General features: G+C 41.7%; 1 protein-coding gene across 1 annotated transcript in view; it reads left to right on the top strand.

Annotated features, from left to right (window-relative positions):
* The window catches only part of OGFOD3 (2-oxoglutarate and iron dependent oxygenase domain containing 3), a 53,127-nt gene extending 31,956 nt beyond the window's left edge, over window positions 1–21,171 (top strand). Inside the window, exons 7-9 of the mRNA XM_066616639.1 lie at window positions 2,556–2,709; window positions 9,604–9,727; window positions 20,217–21,171. Coding sequence (XP_066472736.1) covers window positions 2,556–2,709; window positions 9,604–9,727; window positions 20,217–20,353 — 415 coding nt within the window. The 3' untranslated portion in view covers window positions 20,354–21,171. The remainder of the gene's footprint in view (window positions 1–2,555; window positions 2,710–9,603; window positions 9,728–20,216) is intronic.
* The last annotated feature ends 4,757 nt before the right edge of the window (window positions 21,172–25,928 follow it).

The raw sequence follows: 25,928 nt of genomic DNA, 5'->3' as shown, positions 1-25,928 counted from the left end.
CTAATTGTACTGTGATGCATGTTTACTCAGTAGTAAGCACTACTGAGTTCAAAGGCACTTACTCTCGATTAAGGGTACAGCAATTCTGTGCACACTAACCTAGACTTAAACTTCTTTGACAACTTTCTGGGACTGACCTCCAAGTAAATGTGGGACTGTTCCTCCTGTTTTGGATCGCTGTTGCCACTGTTCTTGCCATATAGTTAGAAAAAGCCTGACTGCCTCTAAAAGAGCAGGGCAGAACAATGACATACACGTACACAAACCTCTTCCCCAGTGCATCCTCAAGAACACCCTCTCTCACTTCACTTTGCATTTAGAGCATTTTTACAAAAGCATGTTTTTACCTCCTTGGTTTTCATTTTTAAAAGTGTTGTGACATTGCAGTCTTATGCATGTAAACCCTACTGAGTTCAAAGGGATTCTACCGTCAAGTTAATGTGTTGCAATCCTGTGCTCACTTAGCTGGGAGTAAGCGCCTTTAAAAACACTCTGGGGCTTACTTTTGAGTACAGGTGGGGCCACTTTATTCACGGATTCAGCATCCATGGATTTGCTGCACTGTGAATGCCGAACCCCTAGATTGCCCGTCTTGCAGACCTCCCAGACACAACCTCAACCTTGTTCTGCTTCCATCTGGGAGGTTTTCTGAGCCTTGGAAAGGCTGCATGCTACTGTGCATGTGGCCACCTCACGTGGCCTCTCCAAGGCTCTGAATGGCTCCCGGAGCGGTTTTTGGACAACTCCTGGTTTTACCAAAAGTTGTCCAAGGCACCGTTCTGAGCCTTGGAGAGACCACATGAGGTGGCACGTGGTCTCTCCAAGGCACAGAACGGCTCCAGACGCAACTGGAGCAAGTCTCCAGTTGCGTTTGGCAGTGGCGACACTAGGGTTTGTGTCACCCAGTGTTGGATGCCAGCGCTTCACAACCCCATGATGAACTTTCTACCATGCACTAGGTGGGGCAACACCCCAGGCTGTGGGTGTGGTTGCCCCGCCCCATTTTTTTTGCTATAACATTTGTTAGAGTAGAGATATTTTAATGCAGTTTTTTTCATTGCATTCTTCATATAACTCCGTATTGAATAATATATAACATGATTGCATTATTTGAAAATACCAAGATTTTAAAATTTTTGGCCTGTAGTGTTGTCACCCTCCCTGTGTGTGTCACCCAGTGTGGTGTGCATCCCCTTCATCCCCCAGTGTTGCTACTGGCATTTGGAGCAAAGGTGGGCTATGAAAACTGCAGATTTTGTTATCTGTGGTTTTCAGTATCCACAGAGGATCTGGGAACAGAACCCCCACGGATAAAGAGACTCCACCTGTAAACATGCCTGGATTGCTTAACAGCAGTGCCTTGTTCTGTCTCTTGCTTGCTTCTGACAATCTTCCTACTGACTTCAGTGAAGTGCCTGGAGGTACTTGTAAGTGTTATAGCTCCTTGAAGTGTTGTATCTCATTTATTTTGCAACAGAACTGGACCAAACTTAGGAAAATTGGGGAGTTTGACCTGTAATTACTCCAAACCAAAGTTCAGGAATGTTGGAAAAGTGATCTTACTTTTGTGATGAACAGTATGATCCAGTTTTAAAGAATTGTATTCCACTCCTTTCTTGATGAATTGGGTCCAGATTCGGCGATGGGGTGGATCCAGAGCTTTATCAAATTTCAGGAAGGTTGGAAAAAAATGGTGCTAATTTTATGAAGAAAATTTTTTTTTTTAAATAAAGACTGGGCATGCAACAGACAGAAGCCATATTTCTTGGGGGCAAGCAAAAACCTTCAGTCTTCCCAAAAGTACTGGAAATGAGGCTGTCAAGGCTAGTCATTCATGAAGTACTTGGTGAATTTTCTTCAAAATAGCAAAAGAAAGTATCTCCCAAAAAATTCTGGTAAAGTATTTCAGGGTTGTAAACTCAAAGTGAAGTGCATGATCTCTATTTAAAAAATAGTTACAAACCACAAGGCATCCTCATCACTCAGGTATGATTTTAAACTCCTCTATCTGCCCTTCATTTCTCATTGCACAACATTAGGGGGAGATGGGGGTTGTGGCCTAGACATAATGTGCCAGTTTGAGGTGGATTGGATAGATTAGATTTAGATTTTACAATTGCTATAATGTTCAAGGCTTATCATGATGGAACCTTGTTTTTACCCTTCATCTTAATGCAGGTATTCCTATGCCTGTATAGTTCAGTTTCAGTTTCAGTACCTTTATTGGCATACAGTTAAAATACATACACACTTACATATACAAAAAAAAAAGGAAAAAAAAACTTTAAAAGCTGACTAGAGAACCATAACATACCAAACTAAAATTGACAGTTATAAACCAGGGACCAAGAAGTAGGGACATGCTTCAAGTTGGACGCCACTATTTGTGAAATAAATGTAGCTATCTGGAAAATGATGTTAGGGTCAGTGGAGGCTCTATGCCTGTATAAATAATGCTAAACATTATTATTTTATTAATATGAGAGAGAGAGAGAGAGAGATTTGTTTAGATTAGACCCTGTGTCATTGTTAAGATGCTTTCTTTTTGTTTGCAGTGATGTGAGACAGAGAGTTCAACAAAAAATAGCTCTTACTTTTGGGATCAGCTCCTCTTCCATGTATTTGACAAAGCCAACCTTCTTCTCCAGAATAAATAGCTCAGAAGCCAAGACAACTCATGATGAGTACTGGCACCCACATGTTGACAAGGTAAGTGGGATGCTGAAAGAAAAGGACTACATTTTCTTTTGATATCTGGTCTTCAAATATAGTTTACAGTGTGGTAAACTGGCACTGTAAATTATGTGATTTCTAACAAACCCAGGGCCCAATCCTATTCAACTTTCCAGCACTGATGCAGCCGCAATGCAGCCCCAAGGTAAGGGAACAAACATTCCCTTATATTGAGGAGACCTCTGTGGCTGCTTCCCCACCACAGGATGCAGCGCATGCCCCATTGGCACGGCTGCACCCACACTGGAAAATTGGATAGGATTGGGTCCCCAGTCCTTTGCATGATTACTTGGAATTAGGGCCCACTGAGCTCAAAGAGACATTTTCCCAAATAAATCCACTCATTCTAATTTTCCAGATGGAAGAAAGCAGTGAATTAGCACAGGTTTGAATCCAAGTATATCATATACGGATCGAATACTCAGGTGTGTCATACCGATGTTCCGTTGTTTGTCTTGTGAGTTTCATATCTTCTGCTACATTTTCATAACTAATCCAGATGAGAATATATATAGGTAAACTCAAAGGATATAATCCCATAGACTCCAATGGAATTGAGCTGAATGGGCTGAATCTTTGCCCATTAGTGGTGGGTTCCTACCCTGGAAAGACCCCAAATGGCTTTAATATATGACTATGGACTATTGGATTTGTACTTTTTTTTTGGTAGACTCAACTTTTTCTATTTCTTTTTCATGTCTAGTTGCAGTAAACTAACAATGATAATAAAGGGGGGTGTGTAGCATACCAGCAGCTGTGGCTTACCATATTTGCAGTCTGTGACTGCAGTTAATTGTAATAACAAATAAGCAAAAGGGGCCAAAGCCAAAACTGCAAGATGATTGAAGCGAAAAGCACTTCCATGAAAAGGCACTTAATTTGCAAGAACATTTTGCAAGAAATGTTTATATCTAGACCTGCGTAAGTAAAATGGGTCTTGATCTAGCATTCCCATAAAGTCACAGCTTGCTTGCGTAGTGCTGGCATTTGTAAACTTACTCATCTCTAGCTGATTTTATTGGATTTATATTTCATACTTTTATAGAAGTAGCTTTCTCCTAGTCTGTGCCTGAAAAACCTGGCCTCTGAGTTCAATGAAATTGTTTGAGAAATGAACTGTTCCTACAAATCCAGTGTGATCCTCCCTCAATTTAATTATTTTTCTACTGCCCATGTATTGAGAAAAAATAATGCACTGTTTTGTGTAACCTTCAACGGAATGGCTGGGACGGACAATCTTAGCAGCAGGATTTTAGAGACTGAAATATGACTTATCTTGTGTCTTTATTTTTGCATTTAAAATTATGTAACTGCTGTGGGTCATTCTGACACTTTTCACATCTGCTGGCACATTAGACAGTCAAAGCCTGTCCTAGTTTTGTTCCTGTTTTTCATAAGTTATCTGTCAGCAAATAAGGTAGAGCAAGCTAGCGAGCAGATGGTACGTAGAGAGTCTTCCCCAGAATTTTCAAGTTAGCTTATCATTTAATTTTACCCGAAAGAGTTTTTAGAGTTGTCTGTGATGGCATCTTGGCAACACAGATTCGTAATACTTAAAACAGACAAAAAACCTGTACTTTCTTCATTTGTTTGTGTCAGTATTTCACCTGTCATTGTGCAAGAGAATTGTTGACTATTTGAATGAACAGACCTGTTAATGTTAGATGGATTGTGTTTTTAAACAAAATCAAATACTACTTTTTGGAATCTAACAGTCCAATCCTATCCTTTTCTGCCCTTGCTGATGCAGTGGTGCCAAAATAACTGCTGCTACATCGTATGGTGGTGGGGCAGTTGTGGAGGGTCTCCTCTGGGTAAGGCAGAGGTTCCCCAACTCTCCAGGAGAGTTTGAGACCTCGTGTTTGTGGGGGGAGGGGGGAGGTGCTAGCACTCCCATGATCGTGCTGGCATAGGAGGAAAAAGAACTTTATAAACACTTACTGGGGGTTGCCCTCTGGAGGGTGTGGAGAGCTCACAGACCCCTCTGTAAACCTCCCCACACCTCAGAAGTGCTGCAGATCGTGATTTCAACTCACTTCTTGTTTTCGGCTGAAAATTGGAAGTAGTTTGCAATTGCTATCTACGGCATTTCTGAGATGCAAGGAGGCCTGCAGTGGGGCTCATGGACTCTCCGCACCCTCTGGAGGGCAAGAGCAACCCCCGGTAAGTTTTTAAAAAGCTGTTTTTGCCCCTGGTGCCAGTGCAATTGCAGGAGTGCTGGTACCACTGTCAACATCACCCCATCCCTTTAAGTGGGCAGCAACCGGGATTTCCTGGCTTCGGGCACTGCAACATCCCAGTTTTTGAAGCTTTGTAGTAAGGGAATAATGGGCAGCCAGCACTGCCACCAGACTTGATTAGCCCCTTCCCACCCCATTTTCCTTCCCTGTTCCTCCCCACCCCATCCTGCCTCCTCCTGCCACTTACCTGCTCCTGCAAGCAGTGGGAGATGTGATGATGCTGGTGAGAAGGTGCAGGCCTTCCGACCAGTGCTCCCCATACTGTACTGAGTTGTTCACTGTTTGAGCACCTTTTCCAGCTTGCACTGACTGCTTTACAGCAGTCAGCACCAGTGGAGAACCTGAACCGTCATTGCGCGGTAAGTATAGGATTGGACTCTAAGTGTTTCTCAAGCTGGCAACTGTAACTCTCATAGAGATTGAATTAAATATGGTCAGAGTTGTCATGGAGTAAATAATCCTTTCCACTGGCTTTAAGACCATATTCAACTAGTTCAGCTCTCCCTAACATTTCACCCTTGACTACAAAGGAGATTATCAAAGGACTGAGATGACACCTGAAATAATGAAAACACTAGGAGGAATGATGTAAAAGCTCCTCTTTTACATCATTCCTCCTAGTGTTTTCATTATTTAAATAATAAATTAAAGGATTTTTTTACTTCATGACAACTCCGACCACAGAAGCCTTAGTTGCCAAGTTCTAATATTAATAATCTTTTTTTCTACCAGTCTCTACTGTCTTGAGATTCTAACAGTCTGAGAGTTCAGTGGGATTCATTGTGGATTTATGATTCTTTGCCCACCTACCAGGGTGAGAGTCCCACTGAACACAGTGGGGCTTTCTTCTGAGCAAATATGCATAGGATTGCATTGAATGTGTATGCAGTCCTGAGAAAGTTAAGCAACACTCAGACCCACTGAAATGAATGAAACTTTAGTTTTGACCAGTTATTCTGTTGATTTCAGGATCTTAATTGTGACTTTCTCTGAACTGAGTCCAGCATTCTAAGGATTGCAGCCTTCCCTCTCCTTTAAGAGAAATATTTAGGACATAAGTAACAAATACAGCATGGAGGAACCACATTTAAAAATAAATTTTGGGCTTTGTTGATGATTAATCATGTGGATCTTATAATATTGTGACTTGATATTGCAAAATAATTTCAATCTAGTTGGTTTCAAAACAGCATGAATAAGATGGGGTTTCTTTGTTCCCCAAATGCTTGAAATTGTTTCCTTGAAAATTGAATTTTGGCAAGCGTAATTTTTGTAGGAAAAGTGCAACTTGGTTAAAGATCCAAATGTTCTCATCCGAGGTCTTCAAATTCTTATTTAAGATTATCTGTGTTTCATATGGGGTAGCATGCCACCCTTTTTCAGGGATAGCCGTCCCACCCCTTTACAGGGAGAGTGAAAGCTGCTGTCTTCCTCTGTCATGCTTTAAGTGTGGCCCATTTTAAAATACAAGTATCTCACTACTTTTATTTTTTCTCGCACTGAAGGAGATGCATGTTCTGTCTATGAACTTCTTGTTTGATCACATCAAGATGCCTGTTGGCCTGCTTCTTTGTTTTTAGTCTTCCTTTCCTCTCTGCAACAAGAACTTAAGCTTGTTGCAGCATATTTGCCATCATAGCATGTCATTACCTCTGATAAATTAGGTTGAGAAAATCTGATCCAAGAGCACCCACTGAGCAAATAGGAAACTGAATGTGGATCTTCCCATCTCAAAACTTAGTGCATGACCCATTTGCTCCATGTATACTCTGAGGAAAGGGAGAAAAGGACTTTGTCTATAGTTGCTGTGTATTTTATTTGGATTTGGAGATGGGAACAAAGGTGGTAGCTGACGTTTTAACTTCTTGGCTTGCATTTGAAGTTCTGTTTTTGTTTTTTTTTTAAACTTTACTCTCTTCCCTTAGTGTGCTCTTTGGAAGGGGGTTAAGAACCGTATATACGTGCATGTTTTTTACTTCTTTTAATTGGGGCATATCAGTCTCGGTGTGCATTTGCACCTTCTTTGATCAAGCTTAATAATTCTCATAAAAATGTGTCTTGAATAACAGGAAACAGATTAATACATTAATGCTAATTTGTTTTGCTAAAGGAGGAAACGCAAAGAATTTACATTTTGTTGAATCTTGACACACAGTGAACTTAGTTTCCTGTTCTTTCATCTAGCAAATTCATAAAACATCCCTTTATATTGCAGCATTGATGTTCAAAAGGTCACTTCATAACTGAAATATGAAACTCTGATCTACACAGGAGCAACAACCAGTTTCTATGGGAAATGTTATGTTAGTGGTGTATTTAAAGGGCTCTGCTATCTTGAAGAATAATATTGCATTGCTAAAGCACAGAAAAGAGGTTGTCCACCATGTCCACCAGGGAAAATGAGGCTGAGAATTTTTAAATGGATTGTTTTGTGTAGCACAATGAATAGATTTTCTTTCATAGGATGAGTTCAGAGCTGATTTTACAGTAATTATGAACAGTGTTTACTGTTAGCAAAAGTGGGAGGGAAACATTAATACAGTGGTTCTCAAACGCCTGTGTAGAGTTTTTGTGGGGGCACAGGGAATGGCGGCAACACGCTTACCAGTGGGGCCGCAAATGGGGAACAAAGTGTTTTTACTTACCTCTGTCTTCGCTGCTCTCCAGAGCCCTCTGCAGGAGACCTTTTGCAATTGCAACCTGGAAGTGAGTCATGATTGCATTTTTTTCAGTCTACAGATGTGCAGGGAACCCTGCAGATGGCTCAGTGGAGCGCCCCCGCACCTCCCTCTCAAGGGCTGTGCAGACAGATCTAAGTTTTTTTTAAAAGCCCCTCTGTCCCTGGCAGTGTTGCAGTCCTGGGGATCACATCACTACCATGCCCCTGCCCCTTAAGGGGGCAGAGACAGGGCTTCTCGGGGTGGTGGGTTATGACCCACCAGGTTGAGAACCACTGCACTAGTCAATTCTATTAAGAGATGCTTCAGGGATGAATTTATTTATTTGTTGATTGGTTTTAAAAGTCATGCCCCACCGTTCTCCTTCCTGAAAAAGAATGAGGTTTCCTTGCAATCTCTATAAAACACAGCACATTAACAACAATAAATAACAATCAATATCAAGCTAAAAACACAAGCAATAAAACAGCCACAGGAAAAACATACACACACGAAGCAAAGAAACTAACAAGCAGCAGAAATACTTAAGGAGCAAATGCAATACCAAAAAAGCTGCAATCCTATGTACACTTTCCTAGGAGTAATCTAGCCCCTTTGACTAGAATGAGACTTACTTCTGAGTAGACATGCATAGGATTGAAAATGTCTTAAGCCCCTTCTGGAAGGCTGATGAGGAAGGTTCAGTTTGTAATTCAGTTGGGTGGGAGATCAACAGTTGTGGTGCCACAAATAGAGAAAGATGTCAATACTAAAAAAGTAAAAGGATATGCAAAAATAATTCTTGAAGATCAAAATAATTAAAAATGACACTTGTAGTCAAATAAAGTGACTTTCACAGCATTAGATTTTTTCGAGCTTTAAATATCTGAAAAGCCAGTGGAAATCGAACACTTTTTGATCTGAATATGAAAAGCTCCTAAATGAAAGTACATTTGTTACTTGTTTTTTTTTTGTAACTGGTAGAGGAATTGGTAAGAAACCAGCATATGTTTTTCCTCATCACTGCTTTTAGGACAGTTGTTTTAATATTCTTCAGGTCCTTTTCTTAGATGTTTAGATATCACTGTCCTGGATAATTTGATCAAACCACATGAACAGGATTGGAAACCAATACCCAGATCTTTCTTATAAAGTATTATCCTGTTCTAGTGTAGTGGTTCCCAAATGTTTTAGCACCAGGACCCACTTTTAAAATGGTACTTGATTGGGACCCACCTAACTTTATGAGAATTTAAAAGTTTCACCCTTCCAGCTGCTTCAAGCCTCTGTTTTTATCCTTTTTACTATGGGGGGGGGGGAGGCTGCCTTCTGGAGCATTTGTTAAACTCCATGTTCATCAGTTCCGGACCATTCCGATGGCCTTGTGTACCCCTTCACCTGGCCTTCGATAAGAGCTAAGGCACATCACCTACTTGTGAGTAAACATACAGTTTGGCTTTCCATAGGGTTCAATCCTTTTTCTTTTTCAGCTTGGAGGGGTTCTCTCTTCTTGAAAGTTTATTGGAGCCTGAGTTCATCAGATCAGGACCACTCTGGTGGGGTTGCGTTCCTCTTGGCCTGCCCTTCAAAGTGGACTGACACACATTCACCTACTCATGAATAATTGTGCACATGTGGCTCAGTTTTGCTTTTTATAGGGCTCATTAATTTTCCTTGTCAGCTATCAGTTTGTCAGTTTTGCAACCCACCAAAAATCTGGTGGAGATCCTCTGGTGGGTCATGACCCACAGTTTGAGGACTGCTGTTCTAGAGTTTTTCTACATGTGTGTGCATACTTAACTGCTTGGTCTACATGTCACATCTGTAGCCTTTCACTCTGAGAGAAGAATGCACGTGGAGTTGTACAAATTTAAAGAGCTTTTTAAACAAAATGTACCTTTAAAAGTCCCCATGCCTCCATAGAGAAGCTCCTATGGAACTAAGTAAGTACTGCATTTTGTCTTTCTTCCTAGGTGACTTATGGCTCCTTTGACTACACTTCACTACTTTACCTCTCAGACTACACAGAAGATTTTGGTGGTGGACGGTTTGTCTTTATGGATGAAGCTGCAAATAGGACTGTAGAACCTCGAGCAGGTAAAGCTACCCTTTGCTATGCAGCTCTCAGTAGTTCATACTGAATCTTTAATATCTTACCTGTGAGATACTTATGGTTCTGGTTGTTCTGCTCTTGAATCAGGGCTATCTCCTGCAATTCCTTGGCTTTCTCATACTACTTACTTTGATATTGTTACCTTTTTTGAGCATTAAGGTCTTAGGCTGCTTGTTCCTTTATCTCAACAACTGATGATAGACCACAGTTCTTTTTCCCATCTGTTGTAAATGAACACAGTAGATAATCTAGTTCTGTTCCCAACCATGTCAACTGAAAGTTGACAACCTCTCTCTTTAAACTTAATTTCTCAGGACTAAGCATATGTTTCATAATCCTCATTTACTGCTGAATGTGCCCTGTATGTGTTACATACTGTACAACAGATAAAATTTAAGGAGGGCAACCTTTAAAGAGTATTTCTTTTTTCATGTGGGTTGTGTTCTTCTAGACCAGTGGTTCTGAAGCGCAATCCTGAGCTGCACTTGGGTTGCCGCAAGTCCCTTGTGCCGGCCCAATAGGGTTGCAAACGTGCCATAAGGTATGTTTGTGCCTCCTCATGAATCGGCTAGGCTGGTGCACGAAGGTGCACCGGCCTGCAGAGGCTGGAATAAGCCTCCACGCTGATGGAGTCTCTGAGTCTTGCGTTGGCCAAGCTAGGCCGCAAGACTCTGGGGTGGATGGGGAGGAAGTGGGGAGGAGGCGGGAGGGAGGCGGCAGGGGGAGGATGGGTGGGTGGGGAGTGGGAGGCGGGGCCGGAACCTGGCAGTTATGCCGGATCCCAAACCCCGTTCCCGGGGAGTTCGGAGCGGCTTGAAGCCGTTCTGCTTTCCTTGGACTTGTGCCACCTCAGGAGGTGGTGCAAGTCTGAGGAGATCCATAGGTGCAAAGGTGGCTTACCTGGAGCCACTTCGGGCACCTATCCTGCACTGGATACAGTGCAAGCTTCTTGGCTTGCCTGTTCCAGCGCTGGATGGAATTGCGCGCTAAGTTTCTTAAATAATATTGGCTTAAGATGACTTAGCCATGTCACATTTCTTAAATTCAATCACAATTATGAGGAAAAAACGTGTTTTTTCTTATAACATAAAACTAAAAGGACACATTTTGGTAAAATGTATACATCCGTTTCTCAAGCATAAAAGATATTTGAACATTCAAGATAATAATAAAAAAGGCAGAGGGGAATTGCTGTGTAACTGCCAAAGTAGAACCTGACTCAGGGCCCAATCCTATCCAGCTTTCCAGGGTCGGTGCAGCCACAATGCAACCCAAGGAAAGGGAACAAACATTGCCTTACTTGGAGGAGGCCTCCATGGCTGCCACCCTACCACCAGATGCAGTGCAAGCCCCAATGGCATGGCTGCACCAGTGCTGTAAAGTTGGATAGGATTTGACCCTCATTCATTTGATGGGAAAACAGTCAATTTACAGGAAAACACTGTTGGACTTCTCTCTATAGGGGCATATTTCACCATGTCTCAGAGCACAATCGTATTCTGACATTCCACTAGTACAGTGGTCGCTGCACTGGCCTAGAGTGTCGCAAATGTGCTATAAAGCACATTTGTGACTACTCTAGTGTAGGCAGCGCTGGTGGGAAGGCCTGCGCTGGCCCACCAGCAATAAATCCCAAGAACTCTAGCTGCCAGCAAAGGTAAGTGAAGCACTGAGTGATGCTGGGACTGGGAGAGGGTGGTGGGAGGGCATTCTGGAAGTGGGGAGGAGGTGTAATGGGGTGGAACAGGGGTGGAGAGAACAGAATTGGCAGAGTAGCCCTCTGCCATTTCTCTGCCGGTCTTACACAGAGCTATTACATGGAGTTACACCTGCTATTAGGTGCTGGATGGCTGTGGCGTTACTCAGCTTAAGGAGAAAAATATCCCCTTATTCCAAGGGGTCGTCCAGCGTACTCCAAAGCTGCAGAGGCCATGCAGCCCCATTGCACCAGTGTAGCTTAGGACTGGGCTGCCTGTGGCTGGTTGTTTTTTGTTTTTTTTGGTGATTTAAAGAACAGCATAATTCTAGAATAAATTCTGATCACTTGGCAAAGTGCATGTTGCTTTGTTTCCAACGAGACTTGGAAAGTAACTCTTCAGTTGCTTTCTATCATATTTCTAAAACCTTTGTTACATATGTTCATGAAGTACACTTGAAATCTTCCCTTCCTGTGGAATTGAACATGGGGCCAGGGAGACAAGAAGAAGCATAATTTCAAAGACATTAAAGGTACTTAGAACTTCTTCCATACTATTTCAGTTCTTTAACACGACACCATTTAGTGTCATCTTGTCTATGCTGAGTCTTTTACAAAATAGAAAGAATTGAGATTAAATGCTGTTTTTCCACTATTATTCTGGTTTTTTAAGCTTCTCTAAGTAATCTCCAGTTTTAATTAGACAGTTAAAACAGTACACGTTTCTTTGGTTACTTTGTACATGCATTTGTTTTTAATTTGAAATAAACAACAAAGACTATGTTTAAAGACCAGGGATACCTCTTTGTCTCTTTCAGAATGAACAGATGGAAAGATGGCAAATGAGATAATGACTGCTCTTTTGATAGTAAAAGTTCTGAGTAATTGCTTCTGAGCAAAAGAAAGCAAGAGCTTGGCATGGAAGAAAATAACCCAACATCATTTCCCTGACATTCCCTGCTACTCGGGGGAAGTGAGGAGTGCTTAACACTATAAGGGTGCAATCCTAACCCCTTATGTCAGTGCTTTCCAGCACTGGCATAGCGGTGCCAATGGGACATGTGCTGCATCCTGCAGTTGGATGTCACTCACAGAGGCCTTCTCAAAGTAAGGGAATGTTTGTTCCCTTACCTCGGAGCTGCATTGCCCTTATGTCAGTGCTGGGAAGCACTGACATAAGGGGTTAGGATTGTGCCCTAATTCACATCACTCCTATTCACATCACTTAAACAGTCATGTTACCAACCATATCACCAGGTAGATTGCAAGACCTGCAGTAAAAGGAGAATATATAATCATTTATCTCATGATTTTATAGCCTATTAGAATAAACATGGAGATCACAATCCAGCTGAAAGTTAGGCTGCAATCCTAACCTCGCTTTCTTGGGAGTAAGTTCCACTGAACAGAATAGGACTTAGAAGTAAGTAGTAGACCTGCTTAAGATTGTGCCCTTAGGCCCATTGAAATGAATGATGGGCAGCCCAATCCTGACCTGCCCGGAGCTGTGGGACCTGGTGGCTCCATAGAGGGCTCCCGTCGGATCCAGCGCCTCCCACGCGACCGGGGGAGGCTCCTAGGGAGAAGGGGACATTTGTCCCCTTCCCCCAAGTAAGGGAAGCAGCGACACAATGCAGCTACTCACTTTAGCGGCGACTGTTTGGTCACCGCTAAAGTGAATGCTCTCGTGTAGGGCGAGCAGCCCTGCCCAAGCCCCCTGGATCCTGCAGATCTCGGCTCTGTGGATCCGCCTCTCCCCTGGCCCCGGCCATGTCTCCCCCCTCCCCAGAACACCTCCCCCATGCCCCCCGACCACGCCTCCGTTCTGCAGCCCGGCGGTCACAGAGACCACTGAGCCACGGAACCTGGGCGCCCGCTGCGTGCTGGCTCAGCACCGGCCGGAGCTGAGCCAGCTCCAGCGGGAGCCCAGCGGTAAGCCCCACAAACATGCCTTATGATATGTTTGTGACTGTGGTCTGCACCGCGGAGGCCAACTGTGCCTCCAAGCATGGCCTTGAAGCATGGCCAACTGTGTTGGAATTGTGGCCAGTATCTCTAAAAATCTTAGACCAATGATGCACTGATGTAACTGAAGTCATTGCCCAGAATTGCTAATTGTGTGACATCTTTAAACTGAAAGGTGGAATATAAATATATAAACAATAACATTTCTACTGCTTCACAATACCGTCCTTTTAGCAAGACTGTATTTTAACTGGTCTCATGCTGTATTAGTCACCCTTATGTACCCCCCGCCCCGAGATTGATTGTTAAAATTTCATAATGTGTCTCAAAGGAAAAGTACATATGGTAGTATTTTGTCATGCTCATACACCAGAGTGTGCAATCATACATAAAGGTAGTGCCTCACTATTCACTGAGGTTCTGTTCCAGAACGGAACATATTGGTATCTATATTGGTATAGAAGCTGTATCGCATTCAGCCACTAGATGAATAATGGAATCTAGTGGAATGAAATTATAATTATTTAACAGCACAAAGGTGGGAAATTGGATTTTGGTGTGTTTTTTTTCTTGCTACAAGGCATTTAAAGGTGAACCTTGCCAGTATCAGTGGTGAGTCAAATCAGTGGACAGGAAGGTCCCACCTGTACTTAGATTAACGGAGATGCAACTATGCGCAATTTCAGGAGCCTGATAACTGGGGGCAGGAACAATAGAATGAGTTCACTAGCAGAATTAGCTATTATCTGGGGGGGGGGGAATATAATGGAAAAAGGAAGCAGAGAGGGCAGTGCAGTAAAGACTCTTAAGAATAACTATAATAATGTTATATCCTGCACAAAGAAAGAGAGATGCAATCAAATACCTCCTAGATAATTTTTTCTGACAAATGGGAATGAAGACTCTCTAGATGATTAGTTCTTTGGTCTTTTGACACACTGCCAGTTATAGCTGCTTATGTCCAAGATTATGGCTTTTTATGAACTTACATCTGATTGACCAGGTTTTCCACTGGGCAAGTTCTTTTAACGACTCAGAATTTTCTTTACGATGTCTGTAGGGAGATTGTTTTACCACAGGAATGAGATGTAGAACATTATCTGGGATAGATTAGTAGTTATAGGCAAGTTTCCCTAATGATTTTAGCTATTTGTTCAATCTCTTCCTTAGGAATCCTTAGATAAGCTTGCATCAATACTGGATTAGTGAGGTTCAGTTTCTTTGTCATAGTCTCATAGGAACGGAGCCATAATTTTCCTCATATTAATCCATGATGGAAATTTAGCACATTAGCAGATATTCTGTTATGCTGTCCTTGCCTGAAGCTAAAAGCTGGATCAGATAAAAATCCTATTACTCTAGCTGTTGCAGTAATCCTGATCCACATATTTCAAGAATCCTTTTCTAGTACCTGATATCTGCTATGAATTGCTGACAGTGTTCCATTGGATGCAACAGTCTTCCAGTGATGGAAGTTGCATTTCTCATGTCAATAGCAGTTTCCACTGGAGAGTATAATAACCAAATACAATGTCTGGGAGTGCAGTGGCAAGTTCAGCTGCCATTGTGCTCCATAGTGTAGCTCCACAGGGCTACACTATGGTCTGGTTGCAGGAACCAGACCTTTTATTTCCACTGACAACTAGGTTGTTGCAGGAACCAGACCTTTTATTTCCACTGACAACTAGGTTGTTGCAGGAACCAGACCTTTTATTTCCACTGACCCCTAGTGGTATCTCTATGAAGAAAAGGGCTTCCTATGTCCAGCATCTGAGGGCTCTGCTGACATTATCATCTGTTGAGTGCTGGTTTAAAGCAATGCTTATCATACAGAGAACACCTTAACTACATTGTCAGTAAAAATTCACTTACTCTACATGGGTCAAATGAACACAATTTCAGAAAAAAGAAAGTACCAGCACACCTATCCCCTTTCAAATTATTCTGTTTTCTAAATGTTTGGTTGTGTATAAATGTTTTAACAAATTCTATGAAACAGTAGTTATGGCAGCTTGCACAATCTATTGGAACGTTCTCCTGAAGAAGCCTAATAACTGTGTTTTTTGTACCGCTCCAGTTCATTTCAATGGGGTTTGCCCGGAATATGTTCATGGTAACTGTTGCTTTGCCACACATGTATAACTATGAAAGTAGTTTAATGTCCTACTGCAAAAAAATATTAAAGCAAACTATAATACAGTAATTTTTCCTTGGAGACTGCTGAGTTCAAGTTGTATTTTGCTCCTCCACTCTCCTGAATTTTTTTTCTGTGTAACTCACCCATTCTCAAACTCCATTCAAAGGTAAGCTAATTGTTCTTGTATACATTGTAATTAAAACATAATTTAAATTAATAACACATTTGAAAATATTTTCTCCTATTCTGTACTTTCTTAGAGTTATGCATATATGTATATATTTAATATTATGCACACATAATGTGTGTGTTTCTATATGTATGTAGAAAGATGTATATATTATTTTCTCTGGCCCTCCATAAGACCACTCTGGTCCTCCATAAAACCCAAGACTGTTGCCCTGGCAGCTGAAAGTCTGGGGACCCATTCTTTACATATCGTAATGTAATAATGTAGTATATATCATTCAGTGTAACTGACCTCTTTTTTGTAGGAATGACTTTGGCCTTTAAGCCATTTCTGCTCAACAATGCATATATGCAACAGAGACAAAATGTATACACCTGTGGGCCGGGCAAAAATGGATTAATTCTGCTTTGCTGTTATAAATTTCTGGTTCTTAACTTTGAAAATTCAGTGCCCTGTGGTGCAGTGTTTCTTGAATTATCATTTCAGTGACTTTAATTTTTTGAATATGTTATATATGTACCCAGGTTTGCTTTATATTTCACTTAAACGCTTGCAAGAAATCAAGTTGGCAGTAGAAGAGCTGTGCAAAATTTAAACCAATAATTTTGTGTAATGCAGGCAATATGCTCCTCTCTGCGTATTAGCTATATTTGTACTCTAGTACTGTATTTCAGTAGGTCTGCAGCTGAAATGTATTAGAATGTATGATAATTAATTACAATAGTAATTTAAAGTCTGGATCCAAGAATGTGTGAAAAGTGCCTCAGAATTTTTTACTCATCCTTAATTCTCTGTGTTTATACTCCAACACTCTGCACCACTATTCATATGTATTTATTTTTATATTGCTCTTCTTCCAATGAGCTCAGGGTGGTATACATGGTTTCTTACCTCCTTTTGTCCTCACAAGAACCCTGTGAAGTAGGCTAGGCTGCATGATAGTGATTAGTCCACGGTCACCCAGGAAATTTCATGGTTGAGTGGGCATTTGACCCTGAATTTATCCAAATCCCGAATCACTACAATTAATACAGAATGGTATACAATGTTTTCTTGCTGCAGTGTTTTCAGGAGTTCCCACTGCACAGCTCTGAAATTTCCTTTTCTTGAGGCCTGTGTTGTAAAATAGTAAGGGTCTGAATAGTGATTGCAGTTGATGTCGCTTGTGCTTGCTCTCTGCGAAATAACCAGGATTTTTTTCTTTTAATAAAAGAATTATGGGCAACTGCGTTTGACAAACCTGTCACTTCCTCAATCTGGTATTTGAGTTTAATTGGACCAAGAGATTTCATTAAGCCAAAACGAAATTCTTCACTTTAAGAACTGCCAAGTGAGGAAAGTGATTTGAATACAAATTGCTATGTGATTTTTGCTGTGTGTTGTGTTCTATCTATAGCAACATGAGCCTCCTGTTCTCTGTTTGATTCTGTCAGAAGTAAAGGATTGTGCTGCTAGTTAAACATTGATAGTTGGCATGCTTCTTATGGTTGAGACTGATCTACAACATGAAATGGTACGCCCTGATAAGTGTTGTTTTGTGTTAACGGGAGAGCAGGATAGTCAATGAGAGGAAGCATAATACGAAAATGAGTTTGAATGCAGCTGTTTTTGCTATTCACAATTCCTCTTGTCTCTGCATTTTGCTTTACAAGCTCTTTCTGAAATGAAAAGCAGGTACTGTAGTAGCAAAACAAAGTAGCCAGGGACTGTTTCTTAAGATTTAGCAATATAGGAAACAGCAGGGCTAAACCTTTTTCTTACATATTTCTATGCAAGTTGCTTTTGAATTCTTTAACTAACTTCAGCTCGGCTCATGAACTTTCTGGGTCACATTGCTATCTCTGGGTCTCTCTTCACTAAAATAAAGATCTACTCCTCACAATCATTTAGAAAAGTTTTGTGTCAGACACTGACCTCTGTCCAACTTTAGTTGCACTTCATCCTGATTCAAACAAAGCCTCAAGTACATGCCCAACTCCTTCCCTCTGCTTCTGCATGTGCAGATAAAGGTATAGTATTCTCCCTTTGGCTTGTAATAAATAACAGTTCCCTGTTGTTGTGAATTAGGGGAACCAAACCACAGTTTGGTAAAATAAACCAGGATCAAACTGTGGTTTTAGATACTATTTATCTACCTGTCATCTCAAGATAATAATAAAAAAGGCAGAGGGGAATTGCTGTGTAACTACCAAAGTAGAACCTGACTCATGTTCTGTAGCCTGCAGTGTTTCTATGTCATCTGTCAAGTTTTCAGAATTGTAATTTCAAAGTCATTGGTAAGTAAGTCACTTGCTGTTCCCAAACAATCATTCTGTTCTGATTGGTGATTGAAAAGATCATGCCATCTGGTCTGTTGAAAGTGTTTGAAATCCTTTCTTTTCTGGGTCTTCCTCTGATAATCCTCCAGTTCTTAAAGGACCCTCCTGAAATTTAAAGAATGAACTAGTGCAGTGCTTTCCAATCTCCTACAAGGGAGTTGGGAGCATTGTGTGTGTAGGGGAGGGGCTATACAGCAACACGATCCCTAGGATAGCGCTGCTATTGGGAGGGAGAGCTTTTTTAAAAAACACTTACCTGAAAGAGTGCCGGCCTTCAAGATGTTTGGGGAGCCTTGAAGACACCTCTGCAGGGCACCCCAAGCCTCCACGTAGCATGGTCACTGGCCCAGCAGTAAGCCTCGCAGACGTGCCTTACGGCATGTTTGCGACAATGTGTGCTAGCAGGAAGCCAGCGCACCAAGTTCAGGATTGGGCTCTGCATCACTTTCCATAACCACAACACACTTGTTTAATTAGCAGAGATAGCAGCTTCTGTTGAACTTCCTGCCAAGTTCCTGATTTTTTCAGCCATTTGAGACGAATTCTGTCCATTTGCTACTTGGAGGAAAAGCAGGTATTTTCTATTGTAAACTTGACATGCACTAAAGCATCTCTGGGTCTTGGTGCCAGGGTAGCAGGATGTTTGTTTACCATAGCAAGTCATATGGATACATTCTGATAAATGCATGTGTTGCTGTCTGAACCTAGACAATTCTAAAATTCTATGTTCTACCTACCTCTGCTACATGACAGAATGAGCTGCAAGTTTACAGTCATCATGAAATTCAAACATCTCCTTCTCTAATTGTCCTGAAAGGAACAGTAGTAGGTTCTATATGTTATCGTGACTTGTTCTGTGTGGCTGATTGTATGAAAACAAGCCAATATCCGAAGTTCAAACATGCCAGTTCTTTCTTTCTTTCTTTCTTTATTACATTTTTATACCGCCCCTCCTCCAAAGAGCTCAGGGCGGTGTACACGACTGCTCCCCTCCTTTTGTCCTCACAACAACCCTGTGAGGTAGGTGAGGCTGAGAGAAAGTGACTGGCCCAAGGTCACCCAGGAAGCTTTGTGGCTATGGGGGGATTTGAACCTGGATCTTCCAGGCCTGAGTCCACCTCCCAAATCACTACACCACCCTGGCTCTCTTTATTCTGAAGTTGCTGAGTTTTTCAGATAGCAATGAAACCATTATTTTAAAAATCACTGAATGTGCATTTAAATTAATTTCACTGACATGTTGTACAGAGAGACCTGGTCCTACTGACCAATTGATGAACTTTCCTGAAGGAGTTAAGGGTGGGCTCCATTCTTGAGGCTGGTCACAGACCTCATGATTTTCATAGGATACTCCTACATTATCTTCATACAGTGGATTTGTCATAGAAACAAAAACACGAAAAGATTCTACCTATAAAAGTGCATGTGTGCCATATTCCCTTGTCTATTTGTGGAACAGTTTTCAGTGAAGGCAGAATTTGGTGTAGAAACTGAAGTCTGACTTCAAGACAGCTTTCCTGTTTAACATTTCAGTCTTTAAAAGTCCTTCTATGTTCAGCAAAGTTAATTCAAAGCAAGCTCATCTGGTTTTCCCTCCTTATACTCATGAAAGCTGACTTATGTATCAATCCAGTAGCTCATTTGGGCTCATATAGCAGCCTCTTTCTTTCTGCTTTTGTCTTTATGGCATTGTGCACTCACTAAATTTGGGAGCAGGGAAAGAAGAGAGACTATTGAAGCAGCAGTCAGGCAACTCAGATCTATGAAGCTGAAGACCAGAATGAAATAATCAAGACAGGTGTCTTTTCTGATGGTTGTAGTTTGGAGGGCTTTATTCCTGAAAAGGCACGGAGGAGCTTACCGGGAATGATTCTGTTATCTCCATAACAGCACTGTTTGCTAGGACTGTCTTTTATGGAGGCTTCTGTACTGAAGCAGATTGCTTTGTCCTCCAGAACAAAGTATGGGCACTTGGATTTTATGCTGTACTCAAACTCTCCTATTGCCACCCATGAATTTTAAGTAGCATTATTTTTGTCTTCAAGACCCAGGTTCAATCTTGGGTTTGTCGATGCCCAGGATAGGTATGGGTAATAGAATTCCAGCAGCCAGGCAGCAAATGGTGTGCATCATGTCTCCCTTCTAATCTTGCATTCTTGTATTACAGGTCGGGTTTCCTTCTTCACTTCTGGCTCAGAGAACCTTCATCGTGTGGAAAAGGTCCAGTGGGGCACTCGCTATGCCATCACCATTTCTTTCACCTGCAATCCTGACCATGGAATTGGGGATCCAGTTTTAACGTAACAGGACAGGTGGCCAAGTGGACTGGCAAGAGACATTCTGTGTGGGAGTGGAAAACAAGATTAATTTTCCATGCAACTTCAGCCCCATTGGCTCTTCTAAACATAATTTAATATTAAAGGCAGATGCTTTCACACACTGACATCCCTCTAAGTGTCGCAAACAGTGCCTTAAAGACCATCTTTCTAAGTTTCCTGTATCAAGTCTGCTTTTATTAAGGCAGTTGTCAAAAAGAGATGTATTTTTGCAGCATATAAAGGCACTTTGGAATTTGAAGACTGCAGAACAAGACCTATAGGGTGTCATTGCTCTAATAAAAGAGACCAAATATAGTCACTCTAGATATTCCCTTCAGTTGTTTCCAAAATGACAGAGTACCCATAAAACGCATTACTTTTTATGGGTAGATGAACACTCAGGAACGTATTGTGAAAGAGGATCAGAGCACTCTAGTAATATTTCTATGCCTTGCTCCCCATTCCACCCTTGCTTATTCTTTCTGCTGTGTTTGTAAATTCTAAGGGAAAAAACCCCCTTTCCCATTCATAATCCTAACATTTGTACATTTTACACAAACCAGATTATTATATTTTCAAACTGTGTATGCACAACAAGTCTTGAAAACCATGTGGATGTTATCTGTGTATCAGGTATTGCTTTTGATGCCCTCATTGCAGTATAAGTTCTCCTTTAAACAACACATGTGCTTTGACTACTGGAGTCGAATGCAGTTTTTGTATAAACTATATAGCCATTGAGACTGGATTCATATGGTCAGATAAGAAGAGAGTGTTGAAGATCAATAAAACTACTGAATTTAATGGTGTGGCAGCATCTATAATCCTGGGATTGCCATAGCAATAGCAAGCCTGTGTGCTTGCAAAAAAACCGTGTCTGCTTTGACTCTGAGCTCAATTTTTCATTTTGCACCTTTTAGATTTAAAATATTCCAGTGATCTCAGGGTCTATTAAAGCTTTCTTTAGAATGAACTCTTTAACTTTATTGCATTGGCTATGCATTGCACAAGACAAGTCTGAAACATCAACAAGGAATCAAGATTTCATCACAAGACAATGGAATTGGCTACACATAAGGAAAAGTTCAAAAATAAAACGTAATTAGAATGGAAATTAAAGGCTCAGTAGCCAAGATCACTACAGGTCTTGAAATATTTTAAGAAGCACTGTGTTAGACTTGGGCAAAGAACATACATATTACACAGAATTTCTTTAGGTCAACATGTAAATGTTTACAGTTGTGAAAAATGTTAACCAAGTTTATGCTATAAACTGACATCTCTTTGCATCCTGCCACCACAATGGAGGACCAGCATAGGGGACAGAATAGAACCCTCTAGCACCCCACTCTGTAAAATCAGGGTGCTGAGCAGGCCAGCATCACCATCTGGGACTTGTCAGCCAAGAAGGAACAAAACCACTGCAAAACAGTGCCCCAAGCCCCAACTCCACCAACTATCCCGGAAAGATACCATGGTCCAGTGTTTCTCAAACTGTGGGTCAGGGCCCACTAGGTGGGTCCCCATTCATTTCAATATTTTATTTTTGATATATTAGACTTGATGCTCCCATGGTATGTGACTGCATTCGGGGAAATGTTACGGACCGGTACTTTGAACAAGCTACTATGTATATTCTTTTAACAATGATAGTCAATGGGACTTATTCCTGGGTAAGTATAGGTAGGATTGCAGTTTAGGATTGTGAAAAATGTTCTTGCTTGATAACATCACTTCCGGTCATGACATCACTTCCCGTGGGTCCTGACAGATTCTCATTCTAAAAAGTGTTTCCCGGTGCTAAATGTGTGAGAACCATTGCCATGGTCAATGGTATTGAAAGCCACTGAGAAATCCAGCAGGACCACATTCCCCCTATCTAGTCCTTTGTGAAGTTCATAAAACAGGCAATCAAGGCTGTCTCTGTTCCAAAACCCAGCCTGAAGCCAAATTGAGAGAAGTCCAGATAATGTCTCTTCTAGGATCCCCTAGAGCAAGGGTGTCCAGAGTTTTTGGCAGGAGGGCCACATCGTCTCTCTGACACTGTGTCAGGGGGGGGCGGGGGAAAGGAGAATTAATTTACATTTAAATTTGAATAAATTTACATAAGTTTACATAAATGAATATATTAAAGATGAACTTGTATGAATGAATGAAGGTCTTGAAATAGCTCAAGGCCTATAAAAGGCCTTGCACAAAGCAAGGCTGGCCTTTCCTTTGCTGCTGCTACTGCATCACAGACATGAAACAACAAGCAGTGGAGGGAGCCCTCATCCCACAGCTCATGCAAAAGGTCAAACAGTCGCCCTCGCACTGAGAGCAGTTGCGTCAGGCCAGTGTGGGCTCCAACAAATCTCCAGAGGCTCATTGGAGACTGGGCTCCCTGAGGGCCGCATTGAGAGGCCTCAAGGGCCGCAAGTGGCCCCCGGGTCGGGGTTTTGGCACCCCTGCCCTAGAGCTAAGATGCCGCTCCCATTACCTTATCCAAATGGGTTGATAATTGTTTAAATTGGTGGAATCCAGAGATGGCTTTTCCAGGAGGGGGTGCACAATTCAGCATGCTAGGCATCACCCCCTCCTACAAAGATGAAATCACCCGTAGTTCCACCCAATTGGCCAAACCAGCCTGGGCAGCTTGTATTATCCAAGCTGGGTCAAAGATCCAGTGGACAGGAACACACAATCAGGAAGAAGAGCACACCTGGAACTTTTTCAAGTTCAGAAGTTGACATTCTAACAACTAGTTGACAGGTGTGTGCAGAGAACGGGGTAACTGAAACAGCGGATACAGGATCAGTGATTTCAGGGGGATGCCTATAATTTTTTTCAACCAAAACACAAGTGAGCTGTAAAAAAGGTTGCCATATTTCCCATTTATCAAATGCAAGAAGTTTAATCTGCATATTATGCAAATCGAGTGGCAGGTTGGGAAAGTTAAGCATCACTCCACTCTATATCTATTACAAATTGCCCCTTCCCAATGCCCATTTGCCACAAGGAATTAATCCATTAAGACTTTTGTCGGGCACTGTTGCAAATAATGTGTATGAATTCTTTTATTAAAACATTTCTTCTCTGCCTTTTGCTATAACATGACCTCAGGGCAGTTTGTAATAACAGCATGTAGTGGAATCCCAAGGCGCAATAAAACCTCTTCCAAAAAAGTCTGACAGCCCAATCCTATGCAAGTCTACTCAGAAATAATTCCCACTGAGATCAATGGGACTTATTCCAGGTAAACCTTTCATGTACAGGATTGCAGACAAAGTCAGTATGATGTAACTCACTGCCTAACTGTGGCATCCTTTGTAATATGTTCTTCCTCTTAAGTTTAGCAATTCCTTACTACTGTATAATCCCTTCTGTGTGCAGTCTGGTGCAATCACTTTTCAATCGCACTCTGATTCTGAGAGACGCTTCATTTCACAGATTAAAAAAAGGGTCATGCTTGCAATACTCATGTTCTTATAACTAACTTTACAAGACCCACTTCCTCCACTATTATATATTTTTGAAGGCCTTCCTGGCTGTTCATTTTCCCTGCAAAAGTCTGTCCTCCACAGATTTAAAACAAATGTTTTTTTGTTAGAGAAATACTATAAAAATATCACTATCCTATATCTTGTCAACAGTTCAAAATATGCCACAGCAGCTGCAGTGTGTGAAATAGTAGGATGTGCATAGCATGCCCCTTGCTGTACAGATACCTGTATTTCATAGAATCATAGAGTTGGAAGGGACTTAAAAGGTCATCTAGTCAATCCCCTTCCTGTAGCAGGAAATCTTCCTATATCCTTTCCAGCAGGTGCTTGTTGAGCCTCTACCTGAGGAACTCCAGTGAGGGAGAATCCTCCACCTCCCTCAGCAACCTGTTTCACTGCCAAACAGCCCTTACTGTCAGGATTTTTTTCCTGATATCCAATCAAAATCTCTTCTCTTGTACCCATTGGATCTAGTTCTACTTTCAGAGGCAGATGAGAACAAATTTGTCCCTTCTTCCCTATGACTGCCCTTCAGGTATTGGAAGAGCACTACATTACCTCCTCTCAGCCTTCTCTTCTCCAAGCTAAACATACCAAGTTCCCACAACCTTTCCTCTTTTGACTTGTTCTCTAGCCCTCTGATTATCCTCATCGCTCTCCTCTGAACCCACTCCAGTTCAGTTGCATCTTTCTTAAAGTGAGAAGCCCAGAATTGGACACAGTACTCCAGGTGAGGTCTAACCAATGCAGAGTAAAGTGGAACCACAGTATCTCACAAATTGAAAGCTACGGTTCTATTAATGCAGGGTAAAATTGTATTTGCCTTCTTTGCAGCTGCATCACACTGCTGACTTATGCTCCTGATCCACTACAACTCCAAGATTCCTCTCACATGTTGTGCTGCCAAGTCAGGTATCTCCCATTCTATAACGCATCTTTGGTTATTTTTGCTTAAGTGCAGAATTTACTTATAAAAGTACTAGGCAGAGTGCATTCATTGCCACTCAGGCTGCCATTCTGTGCATACTTACAAGGAAGTAAATCCCATTGTCACCTACTTGTGATACTCCAGCCTCCAATTTCCCAACATGGCCCACCAATTGCCTTTGGAAAGCACACAAGCAAGAGATAAAAGCAAATCCCTCTCCCATCTTGGTTCCCCAGCTACTGGTGTTCAGAGACATATTGCCTAGGATCCAAGAGGTTGAATGCAGCCAACAATGAAGAAGCCAGTGATAGCCCTGTGTGAATTTCAAAATCATCTCTAAGAGCATCTATAAAAATAAGTGATCACATAGGGATTCAATTAATCTAAGGTACAAATCCTGTGGTGTCAGTAACAGCATCTTAGTGTATAAAAATGATCCTAAACCTTCCTCATCCCTACTCTCTTCACATTGCACATGTCCTGAGGAGAGACTGAAGCACTTGTGAAACACAGCCTCCTAAAACTTCACTTACTACCTCTCAGGAGATAGTACTTGCTTTACAAATGTCAGTGTTGAGGCCTGCAACTTTGAAAACGGGATGCTTTTGGAATACTCCCTGCAGACCTGACACAGATGTCAAGATAATAACCACTGAGAGATTGTGATGCAAGTTCAGGAAGTTAAAGCTGTATCTTCTCTCTGATCAAGCTGACTGCCCTTCCATAAAAAAATGTATATGGATCCACTTTTGTTGCAAGCCAAGAGAAAGTTTTTGACAGGGCTGTGAGCTTTTCATCAAAAGAACCAAGCTGAAGAGCTCAGAGAAGCCATGAACAGGCTGGCTGCAGTCACTCACCATCTGAGAGTGTATCTTCAACACTGGTCAATAAGACCAGTGAGTCCAGCTCCTCAACGGATAAGCAGGACTCTGACTCTCAGATATAAAAGGTTACCCTACCACTTAAAGGAATAGTTCAATTTAGTCTGAAGACCTTTCTTAAGTCCAGTTTTGGAAGCCAAGGAATTGGCTCTGCAAACATGGTTCAGTGCTCCCACCTTGTCAGAAGAACCTCTAAGCTCTTATGCTGGGATCTGAGAGACTGCAAATGATGACTCTGTAACCTTCCACTATTTCGGCACAACCAATTAG

The sequence above is a fragment of the Tiliqua scincoides genome, chromosome 2, assembly GCF_035046505.1.
Source record: "Tiliqua scincoides isolate rTilSci1 chromosome 2, rTilSci1.hap2, whole genome shotgun sequence".
NCBI lineage: Eukaryota > Metazoa > Chordata > Lepidosauria > Squamata > Scincidae > Tiliqua > Tiliqua scincoides.
The sequence above is the reverse complement of the archived record's forward strand: the minus strand, read 5'-3'. Positions and strand labels throughout refer to the sequence as shown.